The sequence below is a fragment of the Xyrauchen texanus genome, chromosome 39 (assembly GCF_025860055.1).
Source record: "Xyrauchen texanus isolate HMW12.3.18 chromosome 39, RBS_HiC_50CHRs, whole genome shotgun sequence".
In the NCBI taxonomy this organism is placed as follows: domain Eukaryota; kingdom Metazoa; phylum Chordata; class Actinopteri; order Cypriniformes; family Catostomidae; genus Xyrauchen; species Xyrauchen texanus.
In genome coordinates, this window is record NC_068314.1 from 35,003,701 (window position 1) to 35,024,428 (window position 20,728).

Consider the following 20,728-nt stretch of genomic DNA (forward strand, 5'->3'; position numbering starts at 1 on the left):
GGATGAACGTATGGATGGATGGATGGATGATGGATGAATGGATGGATGAATAAATGGATGGATGGATGAATGGATAGATGGATGGATGAATGAATGAATGGATGGATGGCTGGATGAATGGATGGATGGATGAACGTATGGATGGATGGATGATGGTTGGATGGATGAATGGATGGATGGATGGATGAATTAATGGATGGATGGATGAATGGATGGATGGATGAACGTATGGATGGATGAATTAATGAATGAATGGATGGATGAATGGATGGATGGATGGATGAACGTATGGATGGATGGATGGATAGATGATGGTTGGATGGATGAATGGATGGATGGATAGATTATGGTTGGATGGATGAATGGATGGATGGATGAATGAATCGATGGATGGATGGATGAATGATAGATGGATGGATGAATGAATTAATGGATGGATGGATGGATGGATAGATGGATGGATGGATGAATGGATGGATGAGCAGTCATGATCTAGTTACACATGTGGGTAAAATTTCACTGTGTTAAAAGAACAGGTGAAGTTTGAGTTTCACGGTTGAGTTTCAGAAGCTTTTTGAGTGGTGGATACAATATTTCTTGCCGTTTTAGAATTTGAGGTTTTAATGGACATACTGCATTTTCTTTTTAAATATTTAATTCAAATATAATTAGCCTTTTTTAACCATTATCAGTCACAGAACAGCAGTTTATTCAATGTTAGCCAATGATTTTGGTTCATTGTTTATTATTCTACATATAAGCCTATGATTTATATATAGTGTATAGGTAGTCCAATAAAAACTCTAGTCTGGGCGGTCTGAGGCTGAATCTGTGATAACTAAGTGAGTTTATCTAAAAGGAATTAAACAATCATGTTTGAGTAAAACTACTTAACAAGGCCATTCAGACCAAACGCAACATGTTCAAAAAAAACGTGTGTGATAGAGTCTTCAGAAATTGGGTGTGTATTCGTTGTACATGCCCAAAACTTGTTGAGCGGGGGTGGGGGTTGTTTGGGGGTAGGGTGTTCGTTGTTCATGCCCAAAAGAGTTTCGGGTGGGGTTACCAAACTAGATCGCACAACCTTAAATCCCAGGTAAATACATCCATGCCTGTTACTTTTGCAAGCGCTGGGAAATATGCACCAGTCAAAATGGTGCTCATCTAGATGCTTTATTTTTTTTTTAGATTCTTCGGGCTGTTTCAAATATGATAAAAATCATGCATTAAATTCAGATGTCTCCAACAAGACCGAAAACGTCCACATGTTTGAACAACTTGCCTTTTGAGCCATCATGCGCCCCCTGGAGGAATAAAACACACCGTCCCATAAACAACAGCGGAACATTTTCTGCGCATTTTATCCAGTTGTTACGGGAAGGAGGCGTTGTAACTTTTGTTGTCTGTGCACGTCGATGATCAAAATTTAAGGTTTGATGTGATCTACTGTACGATTTTGGGTCTGTAACCAGCCAGAAAGCTAAAGAAGAAAGACGATACGATTCTGGTGACCTGGTTCACTGCTCTAATTCAGTAACCGAGTTAATGACACGGTTGCTGTAATATTCTGACAGGTAATGCTGAAATTGTGCACGGTTTGTGTTGTATTATATTTAACAGGCTATTAATAACACTTTCGGGTTTTGGCTTCCTTGCTGTCTAATCAGTTCTTATCCGACAGTGTTTTTAAATGATTGAACTTTGAAAGGGAACTGCGGTAAAGTTGCTTTTATGTTGTACATTCGTTAGACATGCGGCCAGCAAAGTTAGGGAGCGTCTCTAAAGAGTGAAACTGAAAAATGCCATTGAATAAAAAGACAATGCATTGGTTACAGAACATATGCAGCCTTATACAGTTGTAAATTGATGATGTGAACAAGTGGAATACATTTATGTAATGACGTTATAACTGTGTAACGTAACAGAAATTGCATTTCACATATAGTTAAAAGGAACGGGGAACGTCAACCCTCCGGCGAGACAAGTATACACACAACATGTACCACCTTGACTTCTTATCATGTCAGACCTCATGCAATGCATTCACACACCTGGCACCCATCTTATATGGCTTTGTGTATGGTAATATGGTTTTATGTGATATTCACACAGTTTAGAAACAAGGAAACCCATTTTTTTTTTACTTTGTGGTTATCACCTGTTTTATATGGAATGTGCAAAAAGGCTAAGTAGTCTGCAGTCAGAGGAGGGGTAAAATAAGTGCCGTCAAGTCGAACAGGTTTGACTTCTCATAGTTGATAATCCACCTAAAGGGTCAAAGGGAAAGATTGCTTGATTGGTGTTTATGTGCTTTGTTGGTCATGTGACCTGATATGACAGCACCTCTAATTCGTATTTGTGAAAAAGACCTGCTTGGATATTCTGCTTTATAACTGTTATGTATGTAACTTTTGTGTAACATGGAAAAATACTATAGGTTTAAGTCTAGTTTGTGTTATGACAAGGAAGTTGAATGTATTTAAGTATGTTATGGAATCAAATTAAGGAAAATACAGCAAACCATTTTTTCAGATGTATTACAGGTGTTTGCAGATATATTACAGGTGGTGTGATGTCTTCAGGTCACATGTTTTCTGAGAATAAAATACAGTAAAAACATATTTCCACACACAGAGATGTGAAAGATGTGTAGCTGGTGTTTAGGAATACATTTCAGGTGGTCGGACATAAGCAGGTCACATGTGAACATTGCAGAAACTCCATATTGAAAAGCCATATTTCCAAGAAATGTAAAAAGTTTCTTAATGTAACTTGTTTACAGACAGTTAATTACAAATGTAAAAATAACCACTTTTTTTTAATGTAGTTACGGAATATGTATAGGCCTATTTTAACGAGTTTTGCGTTTTTGCACTTTTGAGACGCTCCCTAACACGGATTGCGGCGGAGGGATCATTGTATTGCGTTTTTAACTTTTGATGCTTAAAACAGACACATTTATCGATTAACATCATTATTAATTTCTATATGATTTATATGATTGACCAACACTAATTTGTGATTTCTCGAATGTCCAAAAAAAAAACAAACCAAAAAAACTTTTAAGAACAGTTTAAAGTCACAAAGTCATAATGTTTGATATAAATCAAGTTTTTATTTAAAGGAATATTTCGGGTTCAATACAAGCTAAGTTCAATCGACAGCAATTCTGGCATCATGTTTTTACCACACACACAAACAAATAAATAAATAAATAAATAAATAATTAAACTTGCCCCGCCTCCTTTTCTTAAAAAAAAAAAAAAAGAAAATCGACCTTACAGTGAGGACTTACAGTACAGCGGAAGTGAACGGGAATACATTTTGGAGGGTTTAAAGGCAAACATTTCAAGTTTAATTTGATAAAAACATTTACATTATATTAATTCTTCTGTTAAAACGTACTGTATGTATTATTTGTCTTGTTAAGTTGGTTAAATCCGTTTTTAAATCAGTTTTAGTGTTCAACAAAGTTGTAAATTGGATATATTTTCCACACAGAAAAGGTTAGTAAGCAATTTTATCACTCTAAAATCATCTTAATAAGTATATTGTTTACGTCTTGTGTCTATACTTTGGAAACCATGAGTATTATGGATTGGCCCATTGGTCCCATTGACTTCCATTATGCTACAAATGCTATCGATTGAGCTTAGCATCTGTTGAACCTGAATATTCCTTTAAAAGCAATATATTTTTTCAACAAGATTTTTGTATTTCTTACATTAATAAATTCCCTATGATCTGCCTATCACTCTTTTCTATAGATATTGGTGGTGTATGAACATCTTAAAAAGCCTCTGAGTGCTTAAATATCTGAGTGCTTCATTGATAAGTGGAGGGATTCTCCTGAAAGTGGCTCTTTGGCTGGAGTCGGGACCATCCCACCCGTGCGTCATATCAGTCACCTTTGCTTTGAAAGCTTGCCTGATCTCAGTCTAAAAGGACACAGATGCTTCGATGGAGGACCTGTATCAACAAGCACTTTCGATGGTCCAGCCCTGTAGCTCAAGGGTTGCTTTTGTGTGTTTTAACATTTGGAGTGATACTGCCTATTTGCTGTCACCGCTTACTGTACTCGTATTATTTTTTAAAAACTCTGTATCTTGATTCGTTGAGCAATGCAGCTCTACAAGAGAGCTACAGCAGGGCTCAGGATGCCCTGCGGTTCTGGGAGGGTGTGGATTCTGTAGAAAGCCTGAAGGACCCAGTGGAAATGGTGGCTAAGAAACCGGATCTCTTGGTCACTATTGTGACAGCCAGTAGAACGGAGGGTAGGGACTATCACTACCTGTTGCAGGTGACTCAACGGCTCGCGTCGCTCCTTAAAGCCTGCGGCGATAAACCATGTGCCGAGGTCATGCTTTGCGATGTCGAAAGTGGGCCTACTTTGAACGAGGATGCATTGCTTCTGGAGAAACAGTTCCTGGTTGTTCGACGATCTCCAGGTGAGAGGCGTAAGATCAGAGAAGCTGTAAACATCTTCGAGAAGGAGAAAAGAGATTATGTTTACTGCCTGAGGAAGGGATGGGACCTTATGAGGCCAAAAAATGTAATTGTCTTGGAGGATGATGCACTGCCAGGGAATGATTTTTTCCCATTGATTAAAAACTTGCTCTCACGGAAGTTTGCTCTCAACACTCTGTACGTGAAGCTCTACCACCCGGAGCGTCTGCAGAGGTACTGGAATCCGGAGCCGTATCGCATTCTGGAATGGCTGGGACTTGGCATGTTTGGTGCAACAATCCTTCTCATATTTTCCCACTGTACATATCTCTCTTTTACCCTCTCCTTTCATCATCTTCTCTTTATGACTCTTTATGTAATGGCCGTGGTTGAGCTGGCAGGAAGGCACTATCTCCTGGAGGTTAGACGCCTTTCCCCCCAACTGTATGCCGTGTCACCTGCCACTGAATGCTGTACTCCCGCTATGCTCTTTCCGGGCAACGCTTCCATTCGAGCAGCAGAGTACCTGGACCAGGTCGAATGTGCTCCGGGTAATGCTAAAGACATGGTACTGTACAAGATTGTCAGATCGACACCAGGAGAGAGGGCTCACAGCGTTGAACCAAATGCGATCAAGCATATCGGAGCATACTCCTCCGTCAGGTTCAATCCCCTTCGACCCAGGTTAATTTGAAATTAGCACATGCTCTTGAAGAACTTCAGGATAATAGCACAGAGCCTGGATTAGGGCCTTTTGACAAGCTTATCTGAGCCTTTTCCATATACTCTCATTCATTTGGATATGAATAACAAAACAGGAACTTGATTAGCACTATGAAGCACTGTACATGTGACCGCTCGTTTACTGCCGTTCCAGACACATGCACGAAGCTTTCAAACCAATTTATTGGCTAAAGAGTCAAATGTGGTCTTTTTTTAAATTCACACTTTACACACATTTTATATATATTTGAGATTAAATTAAGGTTTATTGTTGTTATATTAGGTATTTACACACTGTGAAATGTCTTGTTGTTTCAACTTAAAAAAGTAAGTTTTTGTGCTGCCTTAAAATTTTTAAGTTGTGTCAGCTTAAAGGAATGTTCCGGGTTTAATGCAAGATAAGCTCAATCGACAGCATTTGTGGCCCCATTGACTTCCATTGTAAGTGTCTCACTGGAACACAGATTTTAGCTTTTTTTTTTAGAAAACAAGGAACGAGTTTAAAGTAATTTTTGTGGTAATCAACATTATGCCACAAATGCTGTCAATTGAGTTGAACTTGTATTGAACCCAGAACAACTTGTCAAATGAGTTTAATGTATTTTAAGGTAAACTTGATGTTCTTAGTTCAATGAACTTTTTAGTTGAGTTCAAACAGAACATAGAAGTTGTAGCAGTTTAATATATTTGATAACCATAGAGGTCATTAGGGCTTGTAAAGGGAACGACGGAAAGGAGGAGGCGATAACCGCCTTGACAATATAAATAGTAGTTTAATGTAAAACTGAAACCAAAAGACACAAACACACACATAGGACGGACAGCTGCCCGTAAACGATCTCTCTCTGTTGCACCACCGTCCACAGTCGGCCTTTATCCCTCTCGGAGGCTTGATTAGCCTGATAAGGGACCGGGTGTGTAGAATCACAACACAGGGCTGTACCATGGTAAAAGTCCAATTAATGGTAAATAACCATGCAGTTGATGATCAGAGACCAACATCTAATCCATTGATCATATTCAAACTTAAGTGTGCCAAAGAGACGTGCATGGGCTCAAATTACAATGACGGTGACAATCATCAAACACTTCATTGAGTAAAAAGATGAGCTCTGAATTATTGCTACTTCACAAATAACTGAAAGCAACAAACAAAACAACTAACAGCATAAATTCATAATATGAAAAGACAGTATCACTGCTATTTGCATCATTAATTCATGCCGCAGTGCATGCTGGGAATCCGAGCATGATGTGCGTAGTTCTCTTGACTTATATTTTTTTATTTCGAACTGAATAGTTTTTTATAAGTTCAGTAACGTATCACAAGTTCAGCAAACAACAACTTAAACAATTGAGTTGTCTCAACAAGATGAATTCAGGGCAGTTATTCTAACTCTACATTTTAAGTTATGATAACTAAAAAAATATAGTTTTTACAGTGCACTTGCTGGAGATATATTCATATTTGACTGTTGACTTTATGCATAGTATAGCAGCAATAATATGCTTTAAGATGATTATTCGTCCAAAAACATGCTTTGAATAATGTTTTTGAATCTTTTGGATGATTTTTGTGCTTGCTTTTGGACCATTGACGTTTATAGAGCTGTTTGTCTTGTAAAATTATTTTTAATCAACATTTGTCAAAATGCAGAAATGAATGGATCTGAGCCTTATGGATGCCGAAATTTGCACTCAGATACTTAAATATTTAGCATTTTAATTTGACAAACATTTGGGTCAGGTAAATTTAATTCAGTCACACTACTTGTCTTTCAAAGATATTTTTTTTTCCATTTTCAGCATGACAAAACTTGAAAAAAAAATCAATTTATTCTTCAAAATCTATGGATTTGATAAAATCACTTTGTAAAAATTCTTTTAATAATATTTTCAATGGTTTGTCTGAATTTATTTTAAATAAAGGTTTATTAAATAAAGGTTTAATGTTATTAGGTATTTACACACTGTAAAACAACTTAAGAGGGAAAGTTTTGTCGAGTGGTGGTGGTGTAGTGGTCTAAACAACATAACTGGTAATCAGAAGGTCGCTGGTTCTATCCCCACAGCCACCACCATTGTGTCCTTGAGTAAGGCACGTAACTACAGGTTGCTCCGGGGGGATTGTCCCTGTAATAAGTGCACTGTAAGTCGCTTTGGATAAAAGCATCTGCCAAATGCATAAATGTAAATGTAAACAGAATATAAAGTTGACTTAAATAAATCAGTATAACTTGCCAATTGAGTTTAATGTGTGTGTTTTTTTCATGTAAATTTGACTTTCTTAGTTTACCATATATAGCCTACATAAAAAATTATGTTTTTTTATTTTATTTATTTGTGTAATAATATGTGCTTTTCTGTGTAGAGTGAAATTGTTTTCCTACTTAGAAATATAAATTATTTGATATCACGATAAAAAGGCACCACCGACAGCAGTAAACTGAAAGAAAAATAGCATCAAAAACTATCAGGGGTGCAATAACATGCAGTATTTTCACAAAGTTGAATTGCATAAATTACATATATATAGTGTACATATATTTACGTTTAGCAGGAAATAAATCTGCAGTGCATATTATAGTTTCTCCAAGAACGATTGTGTATCAGACGCTGGAAATTTCCCGCCCCTTACTGAAACGGCAAATATGATTGGTTAGCAAATATCCAATCAAGTCTGAAATGAACGTTCTGATTGGCGGATCAGCTCAGTCGAACTGTCTGTCTTGCCAGTGCAGCTCCGTGCGCGTTTAGAGAGAAGCTCTGTACATTTTTCTAAATAATAATAATAATAAAACACAATCCACTCAACGGTGCTGCGGCATCGCGTTATTAGATTGAAAAAGTTCCGGGTCAAAAGCTCGTTGTTCTGGCGGCCACACGTATCATCAGTTAATTCATGTGGGCATGCGCAAAATCTTAAAACAGATGGGATGGCATACGACGTATATATGCCCTAGACTACACACCAGAAGCTGTTTCTCTGATTTTCTATCATTGCCTCTACTATACAAGGCGCTGATCTTTTTTTTTTTTTTATTACAACAAAAAAATATACAAAGATTTGTACATGAATATACACTTCTCAACCAATAGAAGTTAACAAACATAAGAAAATGAAAAAAAAATAAAAATAATAGGTTATGCCAGGGGTAAAATTACAATAATTTGTAGTAACTACAAGGCGCTGATCTCTTGTTTGAACGAGTCTTGTGACGTCACAAGCGCTTGTCTGTTTGTTTTTCAGCATTTATGAATGTTAAGATGAGCGGGAAAAGAAACGGTTCCCATCCTGCACAAGTAGGCTATATAATGCCTAATCCTTTTTATTTCACTTTGAAACTTATGGTAACCAAATAATAATACCCCTGTTTAAAAAATAAATACATTATTTAGAATCGATATTTTAGTATATTAAAATATATATTATCGGAAGTATCGATACTTTTAGGATCGATCCGCCCATCCCTATGACCGCGACAAGTTGCAGGAGACACAATCTCTTGGAAACATGTCTTTTTCATCAATGTCTTTGCTCAGTTACTTTTCTTCATTAAAATGAATAACAACAACATCTGATCCGATGAATATAGGGAACTCTTAAATCTGGATCCTTTTTTAGGGAATGAGATGAACACCAAGTGCCATCAAAAGAGACAAAAATGCCCCTGATATTCCAAATATGGGTGCAAAGTAAAATATTGGAAAATATTACTAAAGATGCGACTAATTATACATATTAACATTTTAATGTAATTTGATTTTGCATTACAGTGTATGGATATTAATTGTTTTAAATTTGATTTTAAAAAAAGTATTTGAATAATTGCAAAGTATATATATATATACCCCACACACACTTTTTCATGGGGCAGATGTGTTTACGCTGTGTACTTAATACAGAAAATGTCTAAATGTGTAAAAGTTGAAACTCTCTGGTCAGTCACGTAATTCATTAGATTAACATTTTTAATTGATTGACAGCCCTAAAAATGTATATATTTTTTCCTCTCTCTCTTCCCTTTTTCTCCCCAATTTGGAATGCCCAATTCCCAATGCGCTCTAAATCCACTGCACTCAATTGCTTCTGTCTCTTTATGTAATCTCAGACTGACATGATGTTCGTTGGGGGTCTCTGTGGGGGTCATGACATCTGTTGCAGGGCTCTCTGTTCTTCTATTCTAATCGTTTCTATTTGCAAAAGAAATGTTTGGGAGTCAAAAATTTATATTTCCTATTGACACACTAAATCTGAAGATATAAATAACCATCTTAAGACAATTTATTTTGTGAAGCATCTTATGTGCCTAAGACTTTTGCACAGTACTGTAATTAACTGAAATAATTTGGCGAAGTGATATGGAAGCATTATGTGGTCAAGACCTGGAACTACTTCATAGCCTTCACTTGCATTGTAAGGACCTACAGAGCTGAGATATTCTTCTAAAAATCTTTGTGTTCTGCAGAAGAAAGAAATGGCACAAGCCGTGATATGTTCAAACTTTAGTCCCTGTAACATAATTCGGGTCTGAAAGGGTTAACAGCCAAATCCAAAGGACTGCAAGAACTGAATATACATTGCTCAAAAACAGTATTTTATATGATGTGATTTATATGTAGTTACATTTAAATGCAAATATAACTTTCCTCCATAGATTCCAGAGCCATCATCAACACACTTATTAAAATTGGACCAACTATTCTCATGTTTGGCCAGCTCATAGTGGTGAGTATTCACATTGTGAAGACAGACCAAGTTTCATCGATGTAGACAAGCATCGAAGAGGTAATCATTTAAAATTAAACACAAATGGAAGACATGGTAGGTCCAGAGACACGGGTCAGGCTGTCATCATCTCAGTGGGGGCATGTGTATTTTGTATCATACCTGGCCTCAAATGGCACTTTTCCAGTTCAACTCGCCTCAACTCTACTCGCTTCACTTTTCTAAGCTTGCATTTCCACTGCAGTTTAGTGCCACCTCAATGTGGGTGTGATTATAGGCTCATCGTCATAGTTGCGCCGCCTCTACTGCCGTGACATCATCTTAAACACGACACAAACTGACCAAATTAATAACACGAGCGCTAGCTGTTAGCTACTAGCTCATTGTGCAGCATAATCAGTTTAAAAGTTACATTTGCCTGGTTGTTTTAGAAGCTTCCAATAGCTGGTCAACTAAATAAAGTGAAGCTTTCAAGCAGATTATTGAGTTAACGTATCAAAACGTACCATCCTCCATCATGGATCAACGTCAGTCCAGGGCACTCTCCAGCCCATTGCTCGCTGGTTTAGAGAGCGTACATTTGGTCGAACCACTTCCTTGATAGTTCTGTAGTCACTTAAGTTTTTTTTTTAATTTTCCCTACACTGTTGGTAGATCCGGTGGTAGCCGTGTGCGGCCAACAGCTGATACACTTCCTGAGAGACTTTTCGTTCGCTCATCACTAACGAGTGGACCGTCTGCACCTCGTTTATTGACCATGGTGTGGTTTTGCGCACAGCCATCTCTTTTTTCAAAATTCGAAAGTTGCGTGAATAGTGACGCTGGTAGTGACGATTCTCCCTGACCAATCAGTGATCTGCAGGATTTTGACGTTGTCACATTTAGTATCGGATCAGCTCGCTTGGAACCTCGACCGAAGTGGTACTAAAAAAGTATCAGGTACCAGGTACTATCCACAGTGGAAAACCCCCAAAAAGCGAGCAGAGTCGAGTTGAGTCGAGTTGTATCGTGCAGTTGAAAAGCCCCAAAGGATACATCTTGGTCTCACAGAGGGGGATGCAATTAGTGATTTATGGCTGCATTAAACTCCTGGTGAACCTCATCATGCTGCCAGCTGTATTTTTTTAACAAATGTTGTCCCATCCCTCAGGTCTCCCACCATGTTGCGAACAAGTTGCTAAACAAGGACTACAACTGTTTTCCATTTCATCAGCCACGTACGCACACATGCTCATGGTAGTTGTAGTCCTTATTTAACAACTTGATCGCAACATTTTTTTAACATGGTAGTTTCAAAATTCACTTATGATGACTGTGTGTAATTTATGTTGTAGAAAAAAAACGTTCAAGTAATGCATACCACAGACCTTATTTTACCCCATTTTAGAAACCCCTAAGATATTCCAGAGGGAACACGTGGCGAATTGTCTTCAGGATATGCCAATAAATTGGCATCATGGCTGAACAGTTCTATAGGCTGAAGCTGTTGTTGTTTTCCAGGATCTAGAACTGTGGATGGACTTTTGCAGTGAAAGTTTGAAGCTGATCTCCGGCCTGAAGACTTCAATGAGGACGTCGAACCAGAGAATATCAACATCTCAGACCCTGTATTTGACTTTATATAACTTGCCTGAAACAAAGAATTCCTAAAACAAATCATAAAAGGATGGAAATATATAAATACTTTTTGCATCAAAGATTTTGTCTTATGTATGAAGGATTACTCACACTTTGGGACCACTAATACTCATCTGTTATTCAGTTGTTGACCATCACATTTGTAATCAAACCTGTACAGTTTATATGCTATATGTATATATAGGTTTGTATATACAGCGGGTGAAATAAGTATTGAACACGTCAAAATAAATATTCAGTAAATATATTTCCAAAGGTGCTATTGATATGAAATTTTCACCAGATGTTGGTTACAACCCAAGTATCCCATACATACAAAGAAACCAAAACAAATGAGCTCAGCAAATTATGTTATGTGTAATAATGTGAAATGACACAGGGAAAAAGTATTGAACACACTTACTGATATTTATTTAATACTTTGTACAAAAGCCTTTGTTGGTAATGACAGCTTCAAGATGCCTCCTGTATGGAGAAACTAGTCGCATGCATTGCTCTGGTTTGATTTTGGCCCATTCTTCCAGACAAACGGTCTTCAAATCTTGGTTCTGTGGGCCTCTTCTATGAATCTTGATCTTCAGTTGTTTCCATAGACTTTCAATGGGGTTTAAGTCAAGTGATTGGCTGGGCCATTCTAGCAGCTTTATTTTCTTTCTTTGAAACCAATTGAGAGTTTCCTTGGCTGTGTGTTTGGGATCATTGTCTTGCTGAAATGTCCACCCTCGTTTCATCTTCATCATCCTGGTAGATGGCAGCAGGTTTTTGTCAAGAATGTCTCTGTAAATTTGCCCATTCATCCTTCCTTCAGTTATGTGAAGTTTGCCAGTACCATTTGCTGAAAAGCAGCCCCACATCATGATGTTCCCACCTCCAAACTTCACTGCTGGTATGGTGTTTTTAGGGTGATGTGCAGTGCCATTTCTCCTCCAAACATGGTGTGTATTATGGCATCCAAACAGTTCAATTTTGCTCTCATCTGACCACACTATATTCTCCCAGTATTTCACTGGCTTTTTCAAATGTTGTGCAGCAAACTTTAAACAAGCTTCAACATGCTTTTTTTAGCAATGGAGTCTTGTGTGGTGAGTGTGCATACAGGCCATGGCGGTGGTGTGCATTACTTACTGTTTTCTTTGAGACAACAGTACCTGCTAATTGCAGGTCTTTTTGAAGCTCTCCACAAGTGGTCCTTGGCTCTTGGACAACTTCTGATTCTTTTCACTCCTCTCTCAGAAATCTTGTGAGGAGCACCTGGTCGAGGCAAATTTATGGTGAAATGATGGTTTTCCACTTCCGTATTATGGCCCCAACAGTGCTTATTGGAACATTCAGAAGCTTAGAAATGCGCCTATAGCCAATGCCATCCTTATGTTTTGCAACAATTAGGTTGTGAAGGTCTTGAGACAGCTCTTTGCTTTTACCCATCATGAGATGTGTCTTGTGTGACACCTTGGCAATGAGACCTTTTTGTAGGCCATCAGTTGGGACTGAACCAGCTGATATTAATTTGCACTGACAAGGGGCTGGATTGCTTTTTAATTACTGATAGTTTTCAGCTGTTGTCTTGGCTTTCCACCTCCCATTCTTCATGTGTTCAATACTTTTTCCCTGTGTCATTTCACATTATTACACATAACATAATTTGCTGAGGTCATTTGTTTTGGTTTCTTTGTATGTATGGGATACTTGGGTTGTTACCAACATCTGGTGAAAATTTCATGTCAATAGCACCTTTGGAAATATATTTACTGAAAATAATTTTGACGTGTTCAATAATTACTTCACCCGCTGTATATGTGAATATACATATATATATATATATATAGGCTATAGATATGCATTACTCATAAGAAATAATGTATACTTAAGAACTGAAATGCACTCTGTTTTGATAAATTCTTTAGTCATAATGTGCTTTCAAAAGTGCACCAGCAGAGAGCGAAATACCGCGAGTAGAGCACGAGCATGTGGTGCTGCTCGGAGAGGAAGAGTGATGTGCGGTGCTGATGCTGGGAACCACACGGGCGGGGAGCAAAGCAGCGAGCATCCAGCATACTTAGCAATGGTGGAGAAAAATCTAAAGAGTATATTGACGCATGAAACGAGGTTATGAGCCTCCTTTCGTAAGAAAATGAGCAGGTAATAAGCGCTTTATCTTGTAAACATCGCCCTTTTACAATATGGCTGGTGTTGTGGTGACAGGCCATGTCTTATTGGAGGACGGCTGACATTTTAAAACGGGCTCCGTTGGCATGCCAGCTGAATTTAATGCATCCAAAATGACTGCAGAAATTATTCAAGGAAGATGGAGATATTGTATGCGTTTACTGATTTAAGAAATGCCTCTTGGACCTCTGGTGTCGTTGGGATTTGTAGTTCTGTTTGGATGCGCTGCTGTGTGAGCATGTCGTTTTCATTATCGGTCTTTTTAGCATCTTTGACCCAGTGAACTGTTCAGGGGTTTGTTCTCTCTCTCTCTCTCTCTCTCTCTCTCTCTCTCTCTCTCTCTCTCTCTCTCTCTCTCTCTCTCTCTCTCTCTCTCTCTCTCTTATTTAACTTTACAACGTAATGGCGGTCAATTTATTAAGCCAATTTGCCGCCCATAGAATGTATATTGCTATTTTAGGGTAAGCTTGTAGGTTCACCCATTAGAAGGGCTCTGCTAGTACTATGGCGAAGGCACAGCTCATGAATAATAAATAGGTCATGCTGACGTTGCTTCGTAATCCTTACTGAGGCGTTCTGTCACGTAACTTGTGTGAACGCCCCCTTTATTGCCTTGCTGACTGTCTATTCAACGGTTACCAGCGCTTGTATATTAGCCAATCAGATGTGTCTACGCTATGCAACGTAATACATATGTATAAGGGTCTCTTTATCATAGTGGGATTGACGGATTGGCCGAGTTCCGGTTATTTCATGAGCGTCTTGCGTCCTCTACAGGTTGTAAACAGTCACTGCATGGGTGTTTGACGCGCTGCAGTGCGGACCAGCGCATAGGATGCGCGACCGGACACTTGCGTTAGGTTGATGTTATGTATGCATCCAAATGCATTCGATGGCTCTGTTATCTGGATAGAATAATATAATATAATATAGGCAATAACCTTGTACCTTTGCGTCATAAACTTGTTTGCGTGATTTTATTTTATATGCATGCTGCTTCCAGTAGGTGTTTTGTGATTGTTGGCTTTGAGCGCGTTAGCTATGATTTATCAGTGCGACTGAAGAATGTTTTGTTTTATGCATAAATTACATTGTAAAGCCTAACATATTCCGATTCAGTTTATGTCAGTTAGTAGTAAACCCGCTATTCATTTGAGTGCACTTAGAGATCATTTTTGCATCATGTTGCATTAAGAATAAGAAGCCGAAATCGGGCGGTTTATGATTTTAAAGAAGGTCCCAGCTGATGGTTTGTGTCACCGCAAGGTCCCAAATGAAGATTTCAAAACGACGGAAAGGACTGACTTTTCGTAGTCTCTGTGCCAGGTAGGGTTATAGCATCCAGTTGCATTTAAAAAAAATATTAAAAGAAAATGAAAGCATGTGAAATAATCTGGAGTGAAGATTGCAATGAAATGTAGCTCTAAACATACTTGCAATAAATTGTTCTCTTTGTAAATCACTTTGAACACTGTGTACATTTCCTACAAACTTTATTCCAATTCTATGATAAAGACCCATGCTTTAAAACATTGGTGCATTAAAAAAAAGCATTACATATATTCAATGTCTGTCTTTCTCACTGACCCATACTGTATGTGTTGTGCTGTAATGTGTGTATGATCTGTGTCCATTTCACTATATTGCACACCAGTATGTTTTTGTTGTTGTTCCCTTCAGTTCACAGGGCTTTGGTGATCACTTTTAGTAATTTCAAGTCAAAGATGCACATTTTTTGATTCAATAATGCATGTATCACATTTCTCTGGGACATTGAGTGCAAACTGACCTCTGTGACATTCGTCCGTATGGATTGAGTTTCTTTTGACCCATGCTTGCCTTAAGATGGATGGTGAGTGTTATTATAGTCGAGTAACAGAAGAACTACTGATGAACACTGTTGGAGATATTTAGACATACCTAGGGCAGCTACAATCCGATTTCTGTGCCAAATCCTCGATAACTGGCGTACGGGATGAGACATCATAACAACTGAATTTTTAAGTAATAGTTCACCAAAAAGGAAACCTCTGTCATCATTTACTCACCATAATATCATTCCAAATCTGTATGGCTTTCTTTTTCACTGTGGAACACAAAAGGAGAAATGTTGAAGAATGCACTGGCCACTATTTTCCTTCTAATGGAAGTGCAAAGGGACTGAGTCTGTCAAGCTTCCATATGACAAAAACAGCACTCTAAAAGTATCATCAAATTGACACATATGACTGATGTCACTATATGCATTTTAGCGAAGATTATCAGTATATAAAGACTTAAATGTAGGTCGGTTCCTCTAAGAAAGCTGTCGCATGGGTTCATAAGACTTGGAATATGGTGCACAAATCATATGGACTACTTATATGATGCTTTAATGGTGCTTTTTGCCATTTTGGCTCTTGAAAGATCCAGTCCCCATTCACTTTTATTGCAAAAGAAAAATCATAATTTTGTTTTCCACGGAAGAGAGATGTGTGCTTGGAACAACAAGAGTAAATGTTTGTAAATGATGCCAGAATGGACATTTTTGGATGAACTTTTCCACTACAGGAATGTTCCAGGTTCAATACAAGATTAGCTCAATCGAGGCACATGTGGATTACCACAAAAATGCATTTCGACTGGTCCCTCCTTTTCTTTAAATAAATAGCTACAGTGAGGCACGTACAATAGAAGTGAATAGGGCCAGTATGTAAATGTTAAAAATACTCACTGTTTTTAAAGCCACGAGATGTAAACAATATGGAAGTTAGCATGATAGTGGGATAAAATCGCTTACTAACTTGTTGCCATGACGACAAAATGCCGTAAACCCTAAAACGATTTAAACAACTTTACATCTCAAATAACACAGGTTAGGTGAGATGTTCACAGTTTTAACAGGACAATTAATGTAAGTACTTTTTGAAAATTATAAGCTTCATATTTCTGCTTTAAACCCTTCAAAAATTGGCCCCATTGACTTCCATTGCTAGTGCCTCACTGGAAACATGACTATGCTTTTTTTTAAAGAAAAGGAGGGACGAGTCGAAATGATCAACATTATGCCACATATGCAGTCAATTGAGCTCAACTCGTATTGAACCCGGGATTCGTCCTTCAGCAGACCGTAACGCTCACTCAACGTTTCAAGCGCATTCAAGCTACTTGAAACCCAGTTGCCCTGAAAAGAATTTGGGAAGTATAACAAATCTCTTCTCTTGTTTTTCTGGCTTGTAGGCTGGCAAAGGAGGGTTTTGGCATCGACTAAATTGGTCAATTGCAAGATATTTGTCAGAGTCGTAAGGTTTTTGAAGAGATTTGTAAACATGGTGAGAGTGTAACCCCGTCCTGTATACAGTAGATCCCCTCTCCCTTCCTGAAAATGTGGCTGCACTGCACTTTTCAGAGTTTGATCACTAAATGGCTGTTGACGCTTCCCTTCCCTGGGATTCAGAGGAATTTGAATGATACGTTATTAATTGAGGTGACCTGAATGAAATCCCCTCTGCTTTTCGCTCACAGTAACCTCACATCCCATGGGTCCCCTGGAACGAAACTTAGTTTAGCAGAACGCTCTTATGCAGATAGAGGTGCAAGCTGTGGGATCAAACGCTTTAGCTCTTTTGCTAGCATTACAACCTGTACGCTAACAAAACACTTAAGACTGTTCGAACCTTTCTTGCTATGTTAGAGAGAGACGCTTGTAATGGCGAGGTTAGCGATAGATAGCTGGTTATTTAGAAACTATCAAGGATCTCTCTGTGTCCTATGATGTATTCCATTTATTTGGGGGATGAAGCAATGGCATTTCCACACATTGGCAGACCTTCAAACTTTTATTCAAAGATGATTTTCATTTAGTTACAAATACGGCCATGATAGTAATTGAGGATTGGCTGTATTAAACATAAAGTTTTGCAAAATCTTAAACCAGAAAATCTTTTTTTTTTTTTTTTTCGTTTTTAGGACACTGCACAAAGTATCTTTGACTTGTGTTCCAGTAAAAATGTCTAAACATTCTTAAAACAAGATAGCAATTGACTTGAGAAGAAAAATGTCTTCGTTAATGCTTAAAAGAAGAAAAAACGATTTGCCAATGGAGTTTATTTTTCTTACCCATTTGGCAAATAGTGTCATAAACTCCTCTAAAATGTGTTCGATATCTCTGAAAACAAGACTTCCTATCATGATGCAATTACTTAAATTACAAGATGACAATTGTGAGATGTTCACTGGGATGTCCTGGGACCTCAGAAATGATTTGTTTCTAATGCAAAACTAATAACAATAAAATGGCTTATCAAACAGAAATATATGTTCATTAACTTTAACTGTTTAGGCCGCTGCCATATTGGTTCTTTTTACATAATGTCATGAATCATTAGTCGGAGCTTTCATAGAATTCATTGTAGAATTTCATTGTAATTATGAGTTCTACGAAGTGGTGTGTTATCGTCAATATTGTAATATCCGTGATGCACAAATAACAAAATTATGTTTATTCATCAACAAAAACAGAACCAGGCCATATAAGCCATGAAACCTGCAACTACACTGTATATATATATATACATTGATCACCGAACATTAAAACCACCTGCCTAATGTTGTGTAGGTCCCCCTCATGCCACCATAACAGTGCCAACCTGCATCTCAGACATGATATTCTTCTCAGCGCAATTGTACAGGGCGGTTATCTGAGTTACCGTAGACTTTGTCATTTCGGACCAGTCTCGCCAATCTCTGTTGACCTCCCTCATCAACAAGACATTTCCGTCCACAGAACTGCCGCTCACTGGATGTTTTTGTTTTTGGCACCATTCGGGGTAAACTCTAGAGACTGTTGTGTTTGAAAATCCCAGAAATACTCAAAACAGCCCATCTGGCACCAACAATCATGCCACGGTCCAAATCACTGAGATCACATTTTTCCCCATTCTTCACATCCCCATGATGTGAACATTAACTGAAGCTCCTGACCTGTATCTGCATGATTTATTCACTGCACTGCTGCTACATGATTGGCTGATTAGATAATCGCATGGATGATTGTTGGTGTCAGACGGGCTGGTTTGAGTATTTCTGGGATTTTCACACACACAGACTCTAGAGTTTACTCCGAATGGTGCCAAAAATAAAAACATCCAGTGAGCGGCAGTTCTGTGGATGGAAATGTCTTGTTGGTGTATATATAAAATTGTTAGGCCTACATGGTTTTTTGTTTATATGCATTACTTGTACTATTTGCAAGTATTTACATTGATATGTAGAACAAGTGTTAAAATGGTACTGTCTCTTTAAGACAACTGGCTGCTCAGAGTTTTGGTTGATGAATGCATATAAATGAGAGTGAATTCGCACATCTTCTTTATTAGAAATGATTGCAGAGGTATTGTCTTTGGACACTCATTAAACAGAACGAGTCAAACTTCGGTGCTGATCGTCCTATTAAAAGATCGATCTTGGGATTTCTAGAATAGGCGTTGAGTCTATAATTTTTTAATGTTAAATCTATATTTTTGCAGAGTCCTGATCAATATTAATTGAAGTCATGCATTTTGTTTTATAGGTTAAACAAAGCAAAATCCAATTCTTTTTGTTTACCCCTTGGCATCTGCTTTTGTAACCCCCGTTGGGAATCACTAGTTTAAAGGATGTTTAGACAGTTTTACTGGAAAATAAGACAAAAATACTCTGTAAGAAAATGCATGTTTACAGTGAAAGGATGAGACGTCATGGTCAGAGACGAGTTGAAGCGTTCCATGCTTCTCCACACTCTCAAGACAATAGCTGTACTAATCACAACAATATACTGTAACTAGTTTACGTAAAGGAGCCATTGATAACCAACCACGGCAAGGTGTGGAAATGCTGGCTTTAGGAACTTCAGTTGTTTCTCAGTGTTCAGAATCCAATGCATAGTGATTAAACTCTCCACTGCTCGCATTCTTTTGCCAACTCATGTGAATTTGGACCAAATGAGATTACAATGCTTAGATTTTCTTTAACGACATAATTATTCTGTGTGACCGCCTGTGTTGAGTCTAACTATACATGCAGACATCCAGCCTTAGCTACCAATTCACCTTGTTTACTTCTATGAAGGGTACATCAGTGTTGGTGTCATTATCTTGGCACATGAGTTGGCAATATTATGCTCTTTCACTCTACTTGGCTGAACTATTTCTACCTAATGTCATAGTGCAGTTTGTTCCTGGATTTCTCTGTAGAGCACTTTTTAAAGATGCCGCATTGGAGACTGCAGTTCTTGACGGATGCTGGGCTAGGCATGAGTTAGCTACTGAGCGACTGAATCTGATCTGAGCTGGACCCTCTGCATGTTTAACCAACAAACCTCTGGTGCTGCATGCCAAACAGCATGATATTGGGTTCTAATCTGCATTTTTCTTTAACTTAATTTATTAAAAGTATACCTCAAGCATTTAATGCTAGCATTCATATTATCTATTTTCAGCCATGGTTTCAAGATATGGACTTTGAGGTGATAGTAGGGCAGTGGGAAACAATCAAAGTTCTTGAAAATTACTAATTTCACTTCCGGCGATGTTACGTAATTACACTGAAAATGGTGGTTGTTCTCCATCTGGAATGCTCGTTTCAGTAGTTTCTTATGGAGACCCGAACCTGAAAACTGTCCAGCAGCAATTAGAACCATCTTGGTGCCACCCAGTGATTAGTCAGGAAAACTGTGAATATGACAAATGGTTGGTGGGTATGAGGTGACGTCAGCTGAAAAGGATAATTGTTTCAGAGGTGGCATCCCAGTCTCATGACAAGTCCTAATACAAGATGGCTAAATAGTAGGAAATCATACAAGTTCTCCTATAGAGAAAAATAAATATCGAACTCGAGGAACAAACAATGTTATCAAGTTTAACCCCTGATCCAAACCCTAAATATAACCATGATTTTTATAGGAAAATCACTGTTGTGTACCACGGAAAGAAAAAATAAAACATTGGGGTTTGGAATAAGACTAGGGTAGCGTGACATACACCAGTCATTTGTTTTGCATCAATAAAT

The 20,728-nt window shown here is 38.0% G+C and overlaps 2 protein-coding genes across 3 annotated transcripts in view; both read left to right on the top strand.

Moving 5' to 3' along the window:
• The first annotated feature begins 1,364 nt into the window (after window positions 1-1,364).
• Window positions 1,365-7,407, top strand: LOC127632803 (post-GPI attachment to proteins factor 4-like). The gene is made up of 2 exons (XM_052111586.1): window positions 1,365-1,574; window positions 3,768-7,407. Exon 2 carries the CDS (start codon window positions 3,953-3,955, stop codon window positions 5,138-5,140), a length of 1,188 nt encoding a protein of 395 aa, XP_051967546.1. The 5' UTR covers window positions 1,365-1,574; window positions 3,768-3,952; the 3' UTR covers window positions 5,141-7,407.
• Window positions 7,408-13,376: 5,969 nt separating this feature from the next.
• The window catches only part of LOC127632798 (tau-tubulin kinase 1-like), a 41,657-nt gene continuing 34,305 nt past the window's right edge, over window positions 13,377-20,728 (top strand). Inside the window, exon 1 of one of the 2 annotated variants that reach the window (XM_052111571.1) lies at window positions 13,377-13,675. The gene's annotated coding sequence lies outside the window, so the exon portion shown is untranslated. Of the gene's footprint in view, window positions 13,676-13,701; window positions 15,029-20,728 lie in introns of those variants that run through there. The other variant, XM_052111572.1, reaches the window with a different exon arrangement.

What these genes read in the sequence shown, in the direction of transcription:
- LOC127632803 (XM_052111586.1), top strand. Translation starts at nt 3,953, where the DNA reads ATGCTTCGATGGAGGACCTGTATCAACAAGCACTTTCGATGGTCCAGC.